At 46.1% G+C, this 22,135-nt stretch overlaps 1 protein-coding gene across 2 annotated transcripts in view; it reads left to right on the forward strand.

The window, feature by feature from the left end:
- Positions 1 to 1,735: 1,735 nt before the first annotated feature.
- The window catches only part of ATOSA (atos homolog A), a 90,132-nt gene continuing 69,732 nt past the window's right edge, over positions 1,736 to 22,135 (forward strand). Inside the window, exon 1 of one of the 2 annotated variants that reach the window (XM_069765972.1) lies at positions 1,736 to 2,786. In XM_069765972.1, coding sequence (XP_069622073.1) covers positions 2,741 to 2,786 — 46 coding nt within the window. In that variant the 5' untranslated portion in view covers positions 1,736 to 2,740. The remainder of the gene's footprint in view (positions 2,787 to 22,135) is intronic. The other variant, XM_069765973.1, reaches the window with a different exon arrangement.

The raw sequence follows: 22,135 nt of genomic DNA on the forward strand, positions 1-22,135 counted from the left end.
GTATATATATATATATATATATATATATATATATATATATGTCATTAAGACACACACATTATATATATGTATATATATATATATATATTTAATGCAGCACTAGATAGCATAAAAGCCGGTAATTCAATTGTCGGCTTTTGCTATCTCCTTATCAAACCCGTCAGGATATGAGACATGACAGAAAAATGACTGGCACATCCAAACTAGTGTGAATAGGTGCATACTAGGAGCAGCTACCTCCATACACAATATGCAAAAAAAGGTTGCACTCTATCGTAAACTTCTTGAATGTTGTTTTGAGCATTTTGAGGAGTGCAGTTTTTAAAATCGTGTTACTTTTGGGTATTTTCTGTCACAAAATCACTGGAAATGTGAGGTGGTCCCTAAAAAAATTGGTTTTGTAAATTTTGTTAGAAAAATGAGGAATTGCTGATAAACTTTAAACCCTTCTAACTTCCTAACAAAAAAAATTATGTTTAAAAAATTGTTGATGTAAAGTAGACATGTGGGTGATGTTATTTATTAACTATTTTGTGTGATATAATGCTCTGATTTAAGGGCATAAGAATTCAAAGTTTAAAAATTGCAAAATTTAAAAAAAGATTGTAAAATGTTATACATAAATGCAAAACATATCGACCTAAAATTACCACGAACATAAAGTATAATGTGTCATGAAAAAATTCTCTCAGAATCAGTGGCATACGTTGAAGCGTTCCCGAGTTATTACCACATAAAATTACACTAGTCAGAATTGTAAAAATTGGCCTGGTCAAGAAGGTGAAAAAAGGCTGGGGGTGAAGGGTCATATAATAACAAAAGACCTACAAGTTTGGTATCACCGTAATCGTACTGACCTGGAAAATCACACAATGCACAATGAACACCAGAGAAAACAAAAGCAGGATCGGGTTTTGCTTTCCGCCAGCTTATTATTTTTTTCCCATTTTCCAGTACATTGTACGGTAGGTAACGTGTCATTCAAAGCTACAACTCGTCTACTACGGACAGGAAAAAAACAAAAGAAGGTGAGGAAAAAACGAGAGAGCAAAGATGAAACATGGAAGGGGTTAATGCCCACTATACCCGTGCAGGGAGTGGCATTTACTGCATTTGTGTGGAGACTGTTTGGAAAATTTTCCAGTCAGGTTCCCAAAAGCTGATGAAGAACCATTGCCAGAAATGTGCAGCCTAGTCATCCACCAAAGGGGGCTCCTGAGCACAGAGGGGCTACTGCCTGCGTGTCAGTGTAAGGCCATGTTCACACTATCAGTATTTGGTGAGTTTTTTACCTCAGTATTTGTAAGCCCAAACTCAGGAGCGGGTGATAAATACAGAAGTGGGGACGTGTTGTGAGTGTGATGCGAGAAACTCGCGCTGGTCTCTCCCCGCAGTACCCGGCACTGCCGCCGGCACTCGGGACCGGAGCGTGCGGCTGTATGTATTTCTATGCTGCTGAACGCTCCTTTCCAGAGTGCCGGCGGCAGTGCCGGGTATTGAGGCGAGAGACTCACATTGTACTCGCAAGTGTGACACCGGCGTAATGTAAAAAAAAACCGGACCAAATACTGAACGTGTGAACGAGGCCTTATGTGAGGCGCCCTGAACTCTGCATCCCCGTGACCCAGCACAATACCACCACACAGACCGCAGCCTCGGACTCCAGCAGCTCCTGGCACGCATGCGCTGCCCATCACTCTATCTTTTATGACCGTACACTATAGCCCTATGCCTCAGTGTGCCGCCTCCGTGTATAAGGTGCATACATCCTTTATCTGCGCCAGGCGCAGCGCTGTGGGCCCCGCACCATGCTCGCAGCACCGAAGGGTTCTCACGGTCTCGTTACTACGGCAACGCGGTTCCTGGCGGAGCCTCAAGTGCCAGAGGAAGTGACGACGACAGGGGATTGGCTGTTGTTGGGACACGTGACCCGTCGGGCTGCGGCATTAGACAGTGTTGTGACAGTCGGGAGACAGTGAGGAGGGTGGTGGGGTCAGCGGGTGACAGCAGGCGGCTGTGCGGACACTCGCTGACAAGTTGATGAGTGCAGGCTCCCGACTCCTCCGTAACCTCCCATGTCCCAGGGGGGCGCTCATGGTCCGGGCAGTGGCCCTTCGCAGTGAGGCCAGGGGGAGAGGAGGACAGGCGGGGGCCCCACAGTGCCGGGCAGGGGAGATGGTGCAGCGGATCGAGCCTTGGGAAGGCATTGGGCAGAGGCTGGCTTCCATGTAGCGGGAGGGGAGACGATGCCGGGAGAGGGAGGATGGCAGTGGGATTAGCCGGGTGGGGGAAGCGGGGCCAGGTCACCGGGGTTACCCCGAGGGGCGGCACTGAGGCCCTGTGACCGATCCTGTGACCGATCCTTCCAGCCGCCAGTCACCCGATTGATCGGCGCCATTGCTGATCGCTTATTGATTAACTGGAGTGACAATGTGTCAGCTGTGACCTGGCGGGGAGGAGGAGGAGGAGGAGGGGGCAGGAATCAGCTGTGCGGATGGCAGGGTCCGCCTTGTAGGCACTAACCAGACGGGCAGTGTCTGGCGGTGACCCTATCGGGTGAGTCACCCGCCGATCGCACAGCCCGCGGCTGCCCTGTCTGTGTGATGAGAGCTGCCCGCAGAGTATAAATAGGCTGCGAAGGGGCAGTGTGGGCACAGGGGGGCAGCTGGGCACAGGCCTGCACCGATGTGCGACTGCTCCTAACAAAAGTGCCCCCCACAGAGGAGGAGGACGAGCCGGCATGAAGGCCTCCTGTGACTCCGCCGAGAGGATGAAGCCAGACAGAGGTAATCAGGATTGTCTGCCCTGCTCCAGCACCGTCTGGGCTCTGTGCCCCCCAACACTACTACTCCTCTTGTCTGTGCCCCCCATCCATAGTACTCTTGTCTCTGTGCCCCCCAACCCCCCAGTATTATTGTTGTCCCTGTGCCCCCCAGTATTTCTCTCCTCTCAGTACTCCTCTTGTCTCTGTGCCCCCCAGTATTCCCCTAGTACTCATTTTGTCTCTGTGCCCCCCCAGTATTTCCCCCAGTACTCCTCTTGTCTGTGCCCCCCAGTATTGTTGTCTTTGTGCCCCCCCAGTATTTCTCTCCCACCACTACCCTTGTCTCTGTTCCCTCAGTATTGTTGTGTATGTGCCCCCTTCTCCCCATATTGCTCTCCTCTGTGCCACCAGTACTCATCCTGTCTGTATGCCCCCTTGTCCTAATAGTGCTCCCCCCAGTACTACCCTACTCTCTATACTGTGCTCCCTTGTCCCAATATTGCTTTTGTCTGTGTGCCCCCCAGTATTGTGGTCTTTGGGCCCCCTTTTCTTAATATTGCTCTCCCCCAGTACTCCTCTACTCTGTGCTCCCCCCAGTATTTTTCCCATCTGTGTCCCCCTCCTCAGTATTGCTCTAGTCTCAGTGCCCCCCTATGCTTGCTGTCTCTATGCCGACCCTTCTTCCCAATATTGCTCGCCTTCGTGCCCCCCCATTCCCTTCTCCCCAGCATTGCTCTTGTCTCTGTGCCCCCCGGTACTCCGGGTCGGTATGTGGTCTGGCAGTCGCACACTTCCCCGGCTGATCCTGTGCCTATGAGCTTACAGTCAGCTGGACATGGCAGCATTAGTGGTGCACGTCTACACCTGCTGCCGTGTCAGTCAGTGGCGTCTGGGTGCTGGGCACCTAGTACATGGGCACAGTCTCCTGCCTGGGCCTTCATCCTTCCCTTTGTCTCCACTCCTGACTGTGCAGAGTGTACAGTAATGGTTTCTGACTCCATTGTAGTCCCACACTATCTCCTGCTGTCCCTTCCTGTGGATAGAATGTCAGCTAACATGAAGGACAGCGTATACATATATACATGGCTGTATCCTCCTCGTATGTGCGATGTGCCCAGATCCCCAGTACGGCTTTGTCCTGTGGCTTGTATACCTCAAGTGTTTATTATGTATTTTTGTTTATTGTAAACAAGCTTTCTTTGTCTTTTCCACATTAAACACAAACAATGGTGCAGCAGCAGCAGACCCCAGTGTGACTGTTTGGGCTGGTGTAGTGCTATGTCTGTACACCCCCAGATCTCCGCCTGTAACTCTGGGCACACATTGTAATGATTAGTATCGGTGCAGGTTCCCCAGAACAGTCGGGCTTTTCTTTATAGGGTGTCGGGTTACTTGTGATTGAAATGCCAGGCAGGGAAGAGTTAAGCCAATGAATAGCTGAGCTGGCAGGTTGTGTAGTATTCTGAGGAGCAGCTGATCTGTACAAAAGCAAGCTTGTCTTGGTGGAATATAGATCGCATTACAGCCTGAAGAGTTGTATCTCCCCAACCTTCCACTCCAGAAATAACCCGGTGTTTACACTGGAGCGGCTCCTGTGCCCGGATCACGGAGTGGACTGTTATATGGCAGCGGCTCCTGTGCCCGGATCATGGAGTGGACTGTTTTATGGCAGCGGCTCCTGTGCCCGGATCATGGAGTGGACTGTTATATGGCAGCGGCTCCTGTGCCCGGGTCATGGAGTGGACTGTTACATGGCAGCGGCTCCTGTGCCCGGGTCATGGAGTGGACTGTTACATGGCAGCGGCTCCTGTGCCCGGATCATGGAGTGGACTGTTACATGGCAGCGGCTCCTGTGCCCGGATCATGGAGTGGACTGTTATATGGCAGCGGCTCCTGTGCCCGGATCACGGAGTGGACTGTTATATGGCAGCGGCTCCTGTGCCCGGATCACGGAGTGGACTGTTACATGGCAGCGGCTCCTGTGCCCGGATCACGGAGTGGACTGTTACATGGCAGCGGCTCCTGTGCCCGGATCACGGAGTGGACTGTTTTATGGCAGCGGCTCCTGTGCCCGGATCACGGAGTGGACTGTTATATGGCAGCGGCTCCTGTGCCCGGATCATGGAGTGGACTGTTTTATGGCAGCGGCTCCTGTGCCCGGATCACGGAGTGGACTGTTATATGGCAGCGGCTCCTGTGCCCGGGTCATGGAGTGGACTGTTACATGGCAGCGGCTCCTGTGCCCGGGTCATGGAGTGGACTGTTACATGGCAGCGGCTCCTGTGCCCGGATCATGGAGTGGACTGTTATATGGCAGCGGCTCCTGTGCCCGGATCACGGAGTGGACTGTTATATGGCAGCGGCTCCTGTGCCCGGATCACGGAGTGGACTGTTACATGGCAGCGGCTCCTGTGCCCGGATCACGGAGTGGACTGTTACATGGCAGCGGCTCCTGTGCCCGGATCACGGAGTGGACTGTTTTATGGCAGCGGCTCCTGTGCCCGGATCACGGAGTGGACTGTTATATGGCAGCGGCTCCTGTGCCCGGATCATGGAGTGGACTGTTTTATGGCAGCGGCTCCTGTGCCCGGATCATGGAGTGGACTGTTTTATGGCAGCGGCTCCTGTGCCCGGATCATGGAGTGGACTGTTATATGGCAGCGGCTCCTGTGCCCGGATCATGGAGTGGACTGTTTTATGGCAGCGGCTCCTGTGCCCGGATCACGGAGTGGACTGTTATATGGCAGCGGCTCCTGTGCCCGGATCACGGAGTGGACTGTTATATGGCAGCACACAATGGCTCGTGACCACTTTATCAGCGCTGGATCCTTCTATCCGGAGCACTGCAGTCAGACCCCCTTTGTCTGTGCTGCATTCCATCACATAATGGTGTTTAGGACATTGGTTATGAGTAAATGAAAATAGATAGAACTGACGGCGTTAAAGAAATGTTACATCCCAGTGTGAATATTTATGCACCATTCGTTTTATTGTCTTGTAGGACGTGTCGTTCAGCAATAAATGCAGGCTTTTCGCTGTCCAGTTGTGCCGCAGCCCAGCGTCTCCTCTGGACTTATCCAGAGGAACTTATTAATAGTGTCGCTCTATAAATATTTCGGGTAACATGGCCAGAACATGTAAACTTCCTTACCTAATAATTCTGGCCTATATTAGGCTGGCCTACCGTGGCTCGCTTTGGTGAGGATGTGCATTCACTCTTTGTCTGTTAAGACGAGCCAATTCCGTCCCGTTAACGAGTGATAAACAACCATTTATGTCAATTGGTGGTTGTTTATACAGGGCAAGTAACTGACGCGAGCAGTGACTGTTCGTACTATTGTTCTGTCCACAAACAACTTCATGTTTTTGGCAAAAGATCCCGTTTACTCAGTGATGTGCTGATTTTTTTTTTTTTTTTTTTTTTTTTTATACCAACCTACACAATCCAATCACTGGCATGTGTACAAGGGCCAATAAAGGCGTTCTTGTGAACGGTAGCACGTTGTTGGCTTGCCTAAATGTCATCTTTGCCTCGAAGAAAAAAATAAATAAAACCTCCATGTGTTCCATACCCTTAGAATTGAACATCTGTAATTTTGTCATCAAGCGTTCAGAACGCTCAAAAGCTGAAGGCATTTCTTTGTGTATCCAAGGTTGTATTTATTATTATAGCGCCATTTATTGCATGGCGCTTTACATGTGAGGAGGGGTATATATAATAAAAAGCAAGTAGAATAATCTTAATCAATACAGGTCACGACTGGTACAGGAGGAGCAAAGACCCTGACCAAGGGGGCTCACAAGCTACAAGGGATGGATGAGGATACAATAGGTGAGGGTAGAGCTGGTCGTGCCACGGTTTGGTGGATCGGTGGCAACTTCAGGTTGTAGGCTTGTCGGATGAGGTAGGTCTACAGGTTCCTTTTGAAGGTTTCCATGGTGGGAGAGAGTCTGATATGTTGTGGAAGAGCGTTCCATAGGAGGGGGGATGTGCGTGTCAATCAATCTAAGACCGGACTGCAATGCACAAACTGGCTTTGGGTCTCCCTACTCCAGGGTGATGGCATCATGTGTGTCTATGAGGCTTTAACGCTCAGGTCAGCCTACATGCATTATGGTCTGATCTCGGACCTTTTTGCACCGTAAAGGTTCACTCACACTAGCGTATAACAGGGCCAAGTGCTATGCAATCATTTTTCAGATAGCACTTGACCCAATGTTATACTATGGGGCAGTGCAGATCAGCAATTATTTTCTCATGCAGATTTGGCATTAGAACAATCGCAACATGCTGTGAGTTCATCTGATCGGACCTCATGCACCAATGCAAGTCCGTGTGCATGTGAGACATCGGACTGCACTGGGATGACGTACACCAAGACAGGCAATGGAGGAAAGGGAGAAATTACCGTACTTTCTCCGTCTCCTCCACATCTGTGCTGTGGTTCTCTCATGCGAGAAGATCGGAGCACAGAGGAAGAACACTCGTCTCACGTTTGCAGCCAGTGTCTGACTGGCTTGCCAAGGGCCCACCAGTAAAGGTACCTTCACACATAACGATATCGTTAACGATATCGTTGCTTTTTGTGACGTAGCAACGATATCGTTAAGGAAATCGTTATGTGTGACAGTGACCAACGATCAGGCCCCTGCTGGGAGATCGTTGGTCGCTGAACAAAGTCCAGAACTTTATTTCGTCGCTGGATCTCCCGTGGACATCGCTGGATCGGCGTGTGTGACACCGATCCAGCGATGTCTTCACTGGTAACCAGGGTAAACATCGGGTTACTAAGCGCAGGGCCGCGCTTAGTAACCCGATGTTTACCCTGGTTACCAGCGTAAAAGTAAAAAAAAAAAACACTACATACTTACCTACCGCTGTCTGTCCCCGGCGCTGTGCTTCTCTGCACTCCTCCTGTACTGGCTGTGAGCGTCGGTCAGCCAGAAAGCAGAGCGGTGACGTCACCGCTCTGCTTTCCGGCCGCTGTGCTCAAAGCCAGTACATGAGGAGTGCAGAGAAGCACAGCGCCGGGGACAGACAGCGGTAGGTAAGTATGTAGTGTTTTTTTTTTTTTTACTTTTACGCTGGTAAACAGGGTAAACATCGGGTTACTAAGCGCGGCCCTGCGCTTAGTAACCCGATGTTTACCCTGGTTACCAGGGGACTTCGGGATCGTTGGTCGCTGGAGAGCTGTCTGTATGACAGCTCTCCAGCGACCACACAGCGACGCTGCAGCGATCGACATCGTTGTCGTATCACTGCAGCGTCGTTTCAGTGTGACGGTACCCTTAGAGGGGAGGCCACAGAGCAGGAGGTTGCAGTAGTGAAGTCGGGAGATGATGAGGGCATGGACTAGGGTTTTTGCAGATTCTTGGTTGAGGAATGTACGGATCCGTGAAATATTTTTGAGTTGAAGGCGGCAGGAAGTGGAAAGGGCTTGGATATGCGGTTTGAAGGAGAGATCAGTGTCAAGGATTATCCCGAGACAGCGAGCTTGTGGGACTGGGGAGAGTGGGCAGCCGTTTACTGTAATGGATAGGTTCGTTGGGGGGGGGTCACGTGAGATGGGGGGAAAGATGATGAATTCTGTTTTGTCCATGTTAAGTTTTAGAAATCTCTGAAATGTCTGACTTGTATGCAAATTAATTTTTGCGATGATAATTGTTAGTCACTTTTACATGTTTGCTTTTTCCATATGCATGCATATGTGGTGTCTGCTTTCTGAATTTGAGGCAACCATTTGGAGGTTTCCAAACTAAAACCTTGTAAAAATGGGTTGAATTTGGGCCCTGCTACTGCTTTCCATGTACTTTAGCCCTTTTCTGATAAAGTAATATATAAGCGGCATATGCTATTTATTGATTAATTTTGCTCACTTAGCCTAGGTTCACATTTGCGTTCAGGAGGGCTGCGGATTGCTGCGTTCATCCTCCCTGAAGCGCCGCCCAGGCTCTGCCTGCTTCTGTATGTGTCCTGCGTACCTATATTTAACATTGGGTACACAGGGACATGCGTTGTATGCGGATGCACCCGCATGTGGTGATTTGAAGCCCTCCTACTCTGCATTCATTACCTTAATTGCACCTGTTTGAACTCATTACCTGTATAAAAGACACCTACACACAATCACACTCCAACCTCCCCACAATGGCCAAGGCCAAAGACCTGTCTAAGGGTATGTGCACAAGCTGCGGATTTTGCTGCAGATCCGCAGTGGATTGGCCCTGCGGATTCGCAGCAGTTTTCCATGAGTTTACAGTACCATGTAAACCTATGGAAAACAAAATCCGCAGTACACATGCTGCGGAAAAAACCATGCGGAAACACAGCGTTGTTTATTTTGCAGCATGTCAATTCTTTGTGCGGATTCCGCAGCAGTTTACACCTGCTCCTTAATGGGAATTCGCACAAGAACCGCTGTAAATCCGCAGTGCGGATTTCCTGTGGATTACCAAAATCAGTGCAGAAAAATCCACACACCGTTCCGCAACGTGTGCACATAACCTAAAGACACCAGGGACAATAGGCAAGCAGCTTGTTGAAAAGGCAACAATTGTTGGAGCAATTATTTAAAAAATATAAGAAACACAAGATGACTGTCAATCTTCCTTGGTCTGGGCTCCATGCAAGATCTCATCTTGTGGGGTAAGGATGATTCTGAGAAAGATCAGGAATAGGCCCAGAACTACACAGGAGGACCTGATCAATGACCTGAAGAGAGCTGGGACCACAGTCTCAAACATTAGCGTTAGTAACACACTACGCAGTCATGGATTAAAATCCTACACGACATGCGTGTCCCCTGTTCACGCCAGCGCATGTCCATGCCCACTTAGTTTACCAATGACTATCTGGATGATCCAGAGGAGGTATTGAAGAAGGTCATGTGGTCAGATGAGACCAAAATAGAACTTTTTGGTATCCACTCCACTCACCCTGTTTGGAGGAAGAAGGATAAGTACAACTCCAAAAACACCATCCCAACCGTGAAGCATAGTGTAGGCAACCTCATTCTTTGGAGGTACTTTTCTACAAAGGGGACAGGATGACTGGACCGTATTGAAGGGAAGATGGATGGGGCATATATCACGAGATTTCTGGCAATAACCTCCTTCCCTCAGTAAGGGTATTGACGATGGGTCATGGCCGGTTCTTCCAGCATGACAATGACCTGAAACACAGCCAGAGCAGCTAAGGAGTGGCTTCATAAGAAGCATTTCAAAGTCCTGGAGTGGACTAGCCAGTCCCCAGACCTGAACCCAATAGAAAATCCTTGGAGGAAGCTGAAACTCAATGTTGCCCAGCGACAGCCCAGAAATCTAAAATTATATGGAGGTGTGGGCCAAAATCCCTACTGCAGTGTGTTCAATCTTGATCAAGAACTGCAGGAAATATCTGATGTCTGTAATGCAAAGAGAGGTTTCTGTACCAAATATTAAGTTCTGTTTTTCTATTGTATCAAATAATTATTTCATGCAATAAAATGCAAATTAATTATTTCAAATTCATACAATGTGATTTTCTGGATTTTTTTTTTTTTCATTTTCAGATTGTCTCTCACAGTTGAAGTGTACCTATGATAAAAATTACAGACCTCTCCATTCTTTGTAGGTGGGAAAACTTGCAAAAGCGGCAGTGTATCAAATACTTATTTTCCCCCAGTAGCGCCGACTTAGTCAGTTGTTGGCAGTTATTTCTTGCTCTGCTGCCCTGTAGCTCATGCCAGCAGTACTGCTCAGGTGGTAAGGTGAATACAGGCTTTAGTTGTGGCCTAGCACTGGATGTAGGTAATGTTGGAAATGATTGGTAAGTCATACTTTTAGGTAGATTTAGTTTGACTAGACTTTCTCTTGTAATTTACTAAATGTTTTAGTCTGAGTACGGACTGGATGCATGTCTCCTGACCCGAACTCAACACCTCATCTAAACCTGAGACTGTTGGGTCAGGAGACCAAGCTCCGGTCCGTGAACCTTGGCCCATACTCAAACCGTACTTTAATGGATATCTGAATGAGGCCTAGGAACCCATTTAGGTGGTTGCTAGTTAGTTTGGACCTTTTTTAAATATCCCTTTTAAAACCTGATTACTACATCAACTCCTAATGGGATGTTCCCATCATGTTATAGTGATATGAAATCACTTAATAAATGGGGGCGAGCCTTTAAACCCCCCTACTAATCTTAAAGGGAACTTGATAGGAGATCCATGCTGCCCAAACCACAGGCAACATAAATCAGACACTGGGCGCATTACTGCAGCCGTGTGTATTGGTCTTTGAAACGCTGGTGCGGACCAGAGAAGGCATACTTTGAAAAGCCGGCCAGAGCCCCTGTGTCTTGGACGACTAGTCTGAGGCAGCCGCTTCTTGTTCCCCTCCATTAGACTGACACATATCACTATTCACACACATGGAGAGAGCCTGTGTGTCCATGGGAGAGGGGAAGGGAAAAGCCACCTGTGACCCTCCTCAGACTAGTCATCCAAGACTCCTAGTCCCAGGTCCACCATTCAAAGTAGGGTATGCTCTCTCTGAAATGCTTCAACATAACATGGGGAAAATAAGTATTTGATACACTGATAATTTTGCAAGTTTTCCCACCTACAAAGAATGGAGAGGTCTGTAATTTTTATCGTAGGTACATTTCAACTATGAGAGACAGAATCTTAAAACAAAAAGGAAAATCACATTGTATGATTTTTTTTTTTAAATAATTTTGCATTTTTTTGCATGAAATATGTATTTGATACAGTAGAAAAGCAGAACTAAATATTTGGTACAGAAAACTTTGTTTGCAATTGCAGAGATCAGACGTTTCCTGTAGTTTTTGACCAAGTTTGCACAAACTGCAGCAGGGATTTTGGATTGCTTCTCCATACAGATCTCCAGATCTTTCCGGTTTCGGGGCTGTCCCTGGGCAACATTGAGTTTCAGCTTCCTCCAAAGATTTTCTGTTTGGTTCAGGACTGGAGACTGGCTAGGCCGCTCCAGGACCTTGAAATGCTTTTTATGGAGCCACTCCTTGGTTGTCCTGGCTGTGTGTTTCTGGTAATTGTCATGCTGAAGACCGAGCCACGACCCATCCTCAATGCTCTTACTGAGGGAAGGAGGTTGTTAGACAAAATCTCATGATACATGAGATTTAACCCCTCTGTGACCTTAGACGTACTATCCCGTCGAGGTGCCCTGGGCTTATCTGACCCTGGACGGGATAGTACGTCATAGCCGATCGGCCGCGCTCACGGGGGGAGCGCGGCCGATCGCGGCCGGGTGTCAGCTGCTTATCGCAGCTGACATCCGGCACTATGTGCCAGGAGCGGTCACGGACCGCCCCCGGCACATTAACCCCTGGCACACCGCGATCAAAGATGATCGCGATGTGCCGGCGGTACAGGGAAGCACCGCGCAGGGAGGGGGCTCCCTGCGGGCTTCCCTGAGCCCCCCGCAGCAACGCGATGTGATCGCGTTGCTGCGAGGGTCTCCTCACCTCCCTCCCTGCTCGAGCCCCGGATCCAAGATGGCCGCGGATCCGGGTCCTGCAGGGAGGGAGGTGGCTTCACAGAGCCTGCTCAGAGCAGGCACTGTGAAGCAGCCTGCACTCCTATCAGATCAGTGATCTGACAGAGTGCTGTGCACACTGTCAGATCACTGATCTGTGATGTCCCCCCCTGGGACAAAGTAAAAAAGTAAAAAAAAAAATTTCCAAATGTGTAAAAAAAATAAAAAAAAATATTCCAAAATAATGAAAAAAAAAAATATTGTTCCCATAAATACATTTCTTCATCTAAATAAAAAAAAAAAACCAATAAAAGTACACATATTTAGTATCGCCGCGTCCGTAACGGCCCGACCTATAAAACTGGCCCACTAGTTAACCCCTTCAGTAAACACCGTAAGAAAAAAAAAAAAAAACGAGGCAAAAAACAACGCTTTATTATCATACCGCCGAACAAAAAGTGGAATAACACGCGATCAAAAGGACAGATATAAATAACCATGGTACCGCTGAAAGCGTCATATTGTCCCGCAAAAAAAGAGCCGCCATACAGCATCATCAGCAAAAAAATAAAAAAGTTATAGTCCTGAGAATAAAGCGATGCAAAAATAATTATTTTTTCTGTAAAATAGTTTTTATCGTATAAAAGCACCAAACCATAAAAAAATGATATAAATGAGGTATCGCTGTAATCGTACTGACCCGAAGAATAAAACTGATTTATCAATTTTACCAAACGCGGAACGGTATAAACGCCTCCCCCAATAGAAATTCATGAATAGCTGGCTTTTGGTCATTCTTCCTCACAAAAATCGGAATAAAAAGCGATAAAAAAATGTCACGTGCCCAAAAATGTTTTCAATAAAAACGTCAACTCGTCCCGCAAAAAACAAGACCTCACATGACTCTGTGGACCAAAATATGGAAAAATTATAGCTCTCAAAATGTGGTATTGCAAAAAATATTTTTTGCAATAAAAAGGGTCTTTCAGTGTGTGACGGCTGCCAATCATAAAAATCCGCTAAAAAACTCGCTATAAAAGTAAATCAAACCCCCCTTCATCACCCCCTTAGTTAGGGAAAAATAAAAAAAAATGTATTTATTTCCATTTTCCCATTAGGGCTAGGGTTAGGGCTAGGGCTAGGGTTAGGGTTAGGGTTAGGGCTAGGGTTAGGGCTAGGGTTAGGGCTAGGGTTAGGGCTAGGGCTAGGGTTAGGGCTAGGGTTAGGGCTAGGGCTAGGGTTAGGGCTAGGGTTAGGGCTAGGGTTAGGGTTAGGGCTAGGGTTAGGGCTAGGATTAGGGTTAGGGTTAGGGTTGGGGCTACAGTTAGGGTTGGGGCTAAAGTTAGGGTTAGGGTTTAGATTACATTTACAGTTGGGAATAGGGTTGGGATTAGGGTTAGGGGTGTGTCAGGGTTAGAGGTGTGGTTAGGGTTACCGTTGGAATTAGGGTTAGGGGTGTGTTTAGATTAGGGTTTCAGTTATAATTGGGGGGTTTCCACTGTTTCGGCACATCAGGGGCTCTCCAAACACGACATGGCGTCCGATCTCAATTCCAGCCAATTCTGCGTTGAAAAAGTAAAACAGTGCTCCTTCCCTTCCGAGCTCTCCTGTGTGCCCAAACAGGGGTTTACCCCAACATATGGGGTATCAGCGTACTCAGGACAAATTGGACAACAACTTTTGTGGACCAATTTCTCCTGTTACCCTTGGGAAAATACAAAACTGGGGGCTAAAAAATAATTTTTGTGGGAAAACAAAAAGATTTTTTATTTTCACGGCTCTGCGTTATAAACTGTAGTGAAACACTTGGGGGTTCAAAGTTCTCACAACACATCTAGATAAGTTCATTGAGGGGTCTAGTTTCCAATATCGGGTCACTTGTGGGGGGTTTCTACTGTTTAGGTACATTAGGGGCTCTGCAAACGCAATGTGACGCCTGCAGACCAATCCATCTAAGTCTGCATTCCAAATGATGCTCCTTCCCTTCCGAGCCCTCCCATGCGCCCAAACGGTGGTTCCCCCCCACATATCGGGTATCAGCGTACTCAGGACAAATTGGACAACAACATTTAGGGTCCAATTTCTCCTGCTAACCTTGGAAAAATACAAAACTGGGGGCTAAAATATAATTTTTGTGGAAAAAAAAATATTTTTTATTTGCATGGCTCTGCGTTATAAACTGTAGTGAAATACTTGGGGGTTCAAAGCTCTCACAACACATCAAGATGAGTTCCTTAGGGGGTCTACTTTCCAAAATGGTGTCACTTGTGGGGGGTTTCTACTGTTTAGGTACATTAGGGGCTCTGCAAACGCAATGTGACGCCTGCAGACCATTCCATCTAAGTCTGCATTCCAAATGGCGCTCCTTCCCTTCCGAACCCTCCCATGCGCCCAAACGGTGGTTCCCCCCCACATATGGGGTATCAGCGTACTTTTGTGGGAAAAAAATTTTGTTTTATTTTTATGGCTCTGCATTATAAACTTCTGTGAAGCCCTTGGTGGGTCAAAGTGCTCACCACACATCCAGATAAGTTCCTTAGGGGGTCTACTTTCCAAAATGGTGTCACTTGTGGGGGGTTTCAATGTTTAGGCACATCAGTGGCTCTCCAAACGCAACATGGCGTCCCATCTCAATTCCTGTCAATTTTGCATTGAAAAGTCAAACGGCGCTCCTTCCCTTCCGAGCTCTCCCATGCGCCCAAACAGTGGTTTACTGCCACATATGGGGTATCAGCGTACTCGGGACAAATTGGACAACAACTTTTGAGGTCCAATTTCTTCTCTTACCCTTGGAAAAATAAAAAATTGGGGGCAAAAATATAATTTTTGTGAAAAAATATGATTTTTTATTTTTACGGTTCTGCATTATAAACTTCTGTGAAGCACTTGGTGGGTCAAAGTGCTCACCACACCTCTAGATAAGTTCCTTAGGGGGTCTACTTTCCAAAATGGTGTCACTTGTGGGGGGTTTCAATGTTTAGGCACATCAGTGGCTCTCCAAACGCAACATGGCGTCCCATCTCAATTCCTGTCAATTTTGCATTGAAAAGTCAAACGGCGCTCCTTCCCTTCCGAGCTCTCCCATGCGCCCAAACAGTGGTTTACTGCCACATATGGGGTATCAGCGTACTCGGGACAAATTGGACAACAACTTTTGAGGTCCAATTTCTTCTCTTACCCTTGGAAAAATAAAAAATTGGGGGCAAAAATATAATTTTTGTGAAAAAATATGATTTTTTATTTTTACGGTTCTGCATTATAAACTTCTGTGAAGCACTTGGTGGGTCAAAGTGCTCACCACACCTCTAGATAAGTTCCTTAGGGGGTCTACTTTCCAAAATGGTGTCACTTGTGGGGGGTTTCAATGTTTAGGCACATCAGTGGCTCTCCAAACGCAACATGGCGTCCCATCTCAATTCCTGTCAAGTTTGCATTGAAAAGTCAAATAGCGCTCCTTCCCTTCCGAGCTCTCCCATGCGCCCAAACAGTGGTTTACTGCCACATATGGGGTATCAGCGTACTCAGGACAAATTGGACAACAACTTTTTGGGTCCAATTTCTCCTGTTACCCTTGGTAAAATAAAACAAATTGGAGCTGAAGTAAATTTTTTGTGTAAAAAAGTTAAATGTTCATTTTTATTTAAACATTCCAAAAATTCCTATTAAACACCTGAAGGGTTAATAAACTTCTTGAATGTGGTTTTGAGCACCTTGAGGGGTGCAGTTTTTAGAATGGTGTCACACTTGGGCATTTTCTATCATATAGACCCCTCAAAATGACTTCAAATGAGACGTGGTCCCTAAAAAAAAATGGTGTTGTAAAAATGAGAAATTGCTGGTCAACTTTTAACCCTTATAACTCCCTAACAAAAAAAAAAATTGGTTCCAAAATTATGCTGATGTAAAGGAGACATGTGGGAAATGTTACTTATTAAGTATTTTGTGTGACATATCTCTGTGATTTAATTGCATAAAAATTCAAAGTTTGAAAATTGCGAAATTTTCAAAATTTTCGCCAAATTTCCGTTTTTTTCACAAATAAACGCAGGTACTATCAAAGAAATTTTACCACTATCATGAAGTACAATATGTCACGAGAAAACAATGTCAGAATCACCAGGATCCGTTGAAGCGTTTCGGAGTTATAACCTCATAAAGGGACAGTGGTCAGAATTGTAAAAATTGGCCTGGTCATTAACGTGCAAACCACCCTTGGGGGTAAAGGGGTTAAAAATAATAAAATTTAATTTTAAAAATAATAATAATAATACATGACCCCATCCATCTTCCCTTCAATAAGTTGCTGTCATCCTGTCCCCTTTGCAGAAAAACACCCCCAAAATGTTTTTCCCACCATGCTTCACATTCTTGGGTTGTACTCATCCATCTTCTTCCTCTAAACACAGTGAGTGGAGTTGAGACCAAAATAGACCTTTTTGGTTTCATCTGATCACATGACCTTCTCCCATACCTCCTCTGGATCATCCAGATGGTCACTGGCAAACTTCAATCAGGCCTAGACATATTCTGGCATGAGCAGAGAGACCTTGCGTGCCCTGCAGGATTTTAACCCATGACGGCGTAATGTGTTACTAATGGTAATGTTTGAGACTGTGGTCCCAGCTAGCTTCAGGTCATTGACCAGGTCCTCCCGTGTAGTTCTGGGCTGATTCCTGACCTTTCTCAAAATCAATAGTTCTCCAAGAGGTGAAATCCTGCATGCAGCCCCAGACCGAGGAAGACTGACAGTCATCTTGTGTTTCTTCCATTCTCTAATAATTGTGCTAACAATTTTTGCTTTCTCAGCAAGCTGCTTGCTTATTGTCCTGTAGCTTATCTCATCCTTGTGCAGGTCTACAATTTTCTCTGGTATCCCAAGACAGCTCTTTGGTCTTGGCCATGGTGGAGAGGTTGGAGTGTGATTGTGTGTGGACAGGTGTCTTTTATACAGTAACGAGTTCAAACAGGCGCAATTAATACAGGTAACGAGTGCAGAGTAGGAGGGCTTCTTTAAAAAAACAAACAAAAACAAAAAACTACCCGGTCTGTAAGAGCCAGAATGTTTGCTGGTTGGTAGGTGACCAAATACTTATTTCATGCAATAAAATGCAATTTAATTATGTGAAAATCGGACAATAGGATTTTCTGTTTTGTTTTTTAAGATTCTGTTTCTCATAGTTGAAATGCACCTACGTTAAAAATGACAAACTTCTCCATTCTATGTGGGTGGGAAAACTTGCAAAATCGGCAGTGTATCAAATACAGTAACGGTTTCCTCAGTGTATATGGCTACAATAGTGCTCTTTGTGTTTGATTTATACTGCCCCCCCAGGAGGCTCTGTGTGAGGGTCTGCAGTGGGGCTTTAGTGCGGTGCAGGTCTTTGTACTGCTGTTTGGCCATGAATGCCATTCCGGAGGAAAAACTTAAGGTACCGTCACACTAAACGATATCGCTAGCGATCCGTGACGTTGCAGCATCCTGGCTAGTGATATCGTTCAGTTTGACACACAGTAGCGATCAGAATCCTGCTGTGACATCGTTGGTCGCTGCAGAAAATCCAGCACTTTATTTCGTTGCTGGACTTCCTGCTGACATCGCTGAATCGGCGTGTGTGACGCCGATTCAGCGATGTCTTCACTGGTAACCAGGGTAAACATCGGGTTACTTAGCGCAGGACCGCGCTTAGTAACCCGATGTTTACCCTGGTTACCATCCTAAAAGTAAAAAAAACAAACGCTTCATACTTACCTTCCGCTGTCTGTCCCCGGCGCTGTGCTTTCCTGCACTCACTGGGAGCACAGCGGCTGGAAAGCAGAGCGATGACGTCACCGCTCTGCTTTCCGGCCGCTGTGCTCACAGCCAGTACAGAGAAGCAGAGCGCCGGGGACAGACAGCGGAAGGTAAGTATGAAGCGTTTGTTTTTTTTTACTTTTACGCTGGTAACCAGGGTAAACATCGGGTTACTAAGCGCGGCCCTGCGCTTAGTAACCCGATGTTTACCCTGGTTACCGGCATCGTTGGTCGCTGGAGAGCTGTGTGTGTGACAGCTCTCCAGCGACCAAACAGCGACGCTGCAGCGATCCGGATCGTTGTCGGTATCGCTGCAGCGTCGCTTAGTGTGACGGTACCTTTACCGTCGGTTGTTTTTTGACTGGGGAAAACAACAATCACATATGTTCGTCTTGTGCAATGTTAGTCTCTTTGTTCTCGGCAGCACATAATCCTGTGTAAATCGGACATGTTTGCTGAGAACAATATTTTATGTACAGAATGATAGCTGTGTGCGCATGGAAGTTCGGTCGACAGGTCAACTACTGCTTTATTATTTCAGTACTCAATCTAAAATAAACCATGAATACTCTCCTCTTGTAGTGACGCCATTCCTGCTGTGTTTGCCCAGTCACCTGACATTATGTGACTACGGCAGCCAATCAGCAGCCGCTATTGGAGGTTAGTCTAATATAAGAAGCTGAATGTGTGTGTGTGTGTGTGTGTATGTGTGTGTGTATGTCCGGGATTGGCATCTGCACCGTCGCAGCTACAGCCACAAAATCTTGCACAGTCACACGTCTGGACCCCGAGAGCGTCATAGGCTATGTTGTGAGGTGAAATTTTAACCCCGCGCTTTCCAATTCACCAAACAATTTTGTCCATATCTACATAATGGGTAAAAGTGAAAGGAAAAGTGTTGGAGGCAAATTGACAGCTGCCAGATGTGAACAAGGGGGACTTAAAGAATGAGAGCGATAGCGCCAAAGAGTATATACTATACAGTTGCTAAGGTGGGGCCCCGACATGGGATACTCACCACACACGGGGATATGAACACACACACAAAATGCGCCACACACTACCATGTGCTTGAACACATATTACCCTCAGCACAAATTTCACCACACATACACTAACCTCGCCACATAAAAGTCGAAACACAAAAGTCGCCACTCAAAACTCGCCACGCGCAAAACTTGCCACATGCAAAAACTAGGCTTACGCAAAACTCGCCACAAGTGCAAAACTCGCCACAAGTGCAAAACTCACCTCATGGAAAACTCGCCACATGCAAAACTTGCACACGTGGAAAAATTACCACATGCACAAAAGTTGCAACACATGCAAAAGTTGCCTCACACAAAACTTGCACATACTCAAAAGACACCACACATAACTCGCCATGCGCAAAACTCGCCATGCGCAAAACTTGCTGCACACAACTTGCTACACTAACCTGTCACATGCAACTCGACACACAAAAAGTTGCTACACGCATGTTGCCACACAAAACTCATCTCACAAAAGTCGCTACATACATGTCGCCACACGCAACTCAACACACACAACTTGACAAACGAAACTCGCCCTAAAACACACACAAGTCTGGTATTATCCTTCAAAAATAAAAATCAGATTAATAAGCAGACAAACTACAAGAGCAACAAATGTACCATATAGGAAATACGGCAGCTGTCAGTCACATGACCTGTCTATTATGTGTATATGTGAGCTAATATATACTGCCAGGGGGAGGGCTTCCTGTTGGCTGGGGATTTATCAGGCTGCCAATTTAGCTTACAAATACTGAGGTAAAAATACTGAGCAAATAACGTGTGAATGAGGTCTAATACAGGAGGAGAGGACACACAGGTATATACTATATACAGGGGAGATGACACACAGATATATACTATATGCAGGAGAGATGACACACAGGTATATACTATATGCAGGAGAGATGACATACAGGTACATACTATATACAGGAAGAGATGACATACAGTTATATACTAATATACAGGAGGAGATGACACACAGGTATATACTATTTACAGGAGCAGATGACCTACCGGTATATACTATATACAGGAGGAGATGACATACAGGTATATACTATATACAGGGGAGATGACACACAGCAGGTATATACTATATACAGGGGAGATGACATACAGGTGTATACTATATATAAGGGAGATGACAAACATGTATATACTGAGGTGAAAATGAGAGGTGTGAGGTGAAAATAAAAAGGTGTGAGTGCAAAATGAGAGGAGTGAGGGAAAATAGTGGAGTGATCGGAAAATGACAGATGAGGTCGAAATGACAAGTGTTAGGGGGGAATGAGAGGAGTGAGGGAGAAAATGAGAGATGTAACATAGTAACATAGTAACATAGTTAGTAAGGCCGAAAAAAGACATTTGTCCATCCAGTTCAGCCTATATTCCATCATAATAAATCCCCAGATCTACGTCCTTCTACAGAACCTAATTGTATGATACAATATTGTTCTGCTCCAGGAAGACATCCAGGCCTCTCTTGAACCCCTCGACTGAGTTCGCCATCACCACCTCCTCAGGCAAGCAATTCCAGATTCTCACTGCCCTAACAGTAAAGAATCCTCTTCTATGTTGGTGGAAAAACCTTCTCTCCTCCAGACGCAAAGAATGCCCCCTTGTGCCCGTCACCTTCCTTGGTATAAACAGATCCTCAGCGAGATATTTGTATTGTCCCCTTATATACTTATACATGGTTATTAGATCGCCCCTCAGTCGTCTTTTTTCTAGACTAAATAATCCTAATTTCGCTAATCTATCTGGGTATTGTAGTTCTCCCATCCCCTTTATTAATTTTGTTGCCCTCCTTTGTACTCTCTCTAGTTCCATTATATCCTTCCTGAGCACCGGTGACCAAAACTGGACACAGTACTCCATGTGCGGTCTAACTAGGGATTTGTACAGAGGCAGTATAATGCTCTCATCATGTGTATCCAGACCTCTTTTAATGCACCCCATGATCCTGTTTGCCTTGGCAGCTGCTGCCTGGCACTGGCTGCTCCAGGTAAGTTTATCATTAACTAGGATCCCCAAGTCCTTCTCCCTGTCAGATTTACCCAGTGGTTTCCCATTCAGTGTGTAATGGTGATATTGATTCCTTCTTCCCATGTGTATAACCTTACATTTATCATTGTTAAACCTCATCTGCCACCTTTCAGCCCAAGTTTCCAACTTATCCAGATCCATCTGTAGCAGAATACTATCTTCTCTTGTATTAACTGCTTTACATAGTTTTGTATCATCTGCAAATATCGATATTTTACTGTGTAAACCTTCTACCAGATCATTAATGAATATGTTGAAGAGAACAGGTCCCAATACTGACCCCTGCGGTACCCCACTGGTCACAGCGACCCAGTTAGAGACTATACCATTTATAACCACCCTCTGCTTTCTATCACTAAGCCAGTTACTAACCCATTTACACACATTTTCCCCCAGACCAAGCATTCTCATTTTGTGTACCAACCTCTTGTGCGGCACGGTATCAAACGCTTTGGAAAAATCGAGATCTACCACGTCCAATGACTCACCGTGGTCCAGCCTATAGCTTACCTCCTTCATAAAAACTGATTAGATTGGTTTGACAGGAGCGATTTCTCATAAACCCATGCTGATATGGAGTTAAACAGTTATTCTCATTGAGATAATCCAGAATAACATCCCTCAGAAACCCTTCAAATATTTTACCAACAATAGAGGTTAGACTTACTGGCCTATAATTTCCAGGTTCACTTTTAGAGCCCTTTTTGAATATTGGCACCACATTTGCTATGCGCCAATCCTGCGGAACAGACCCTGTCGCTATAGAGTCCCTAAAAATAAGAAATAATGGTTTATCTATTACATTACTTAGTTCTCTTAGTACTCGTGGGTGTATGCCATCCGGACCCGGAGATTTATCTATTTTAATCTTATTTAGCCGGTTTCGCACCTCTTCTTGGGTTAGATTGGTGACCCTTAATATAGGGTTTTCATTGTTTCTTGGGATTTCACCTAGCATTTCATTTTCCACCGTGAATACCGTGGAGAAGAAGGTGT

This window comes from Ranitomeya imitator, chromosome 4 (genome assembly GCF_032444005.1).
Source record: "Ranitomeya imitator isolate aRanImi1 chromosome 4, aRanImi1.pri, whole genome shotgun sequence".
NCBI lineage: Eukaryota > Metazoa > Chordata > Amphibia > Anura > Dendrobatidae > Ranitomeya > Ranitomeya imitator.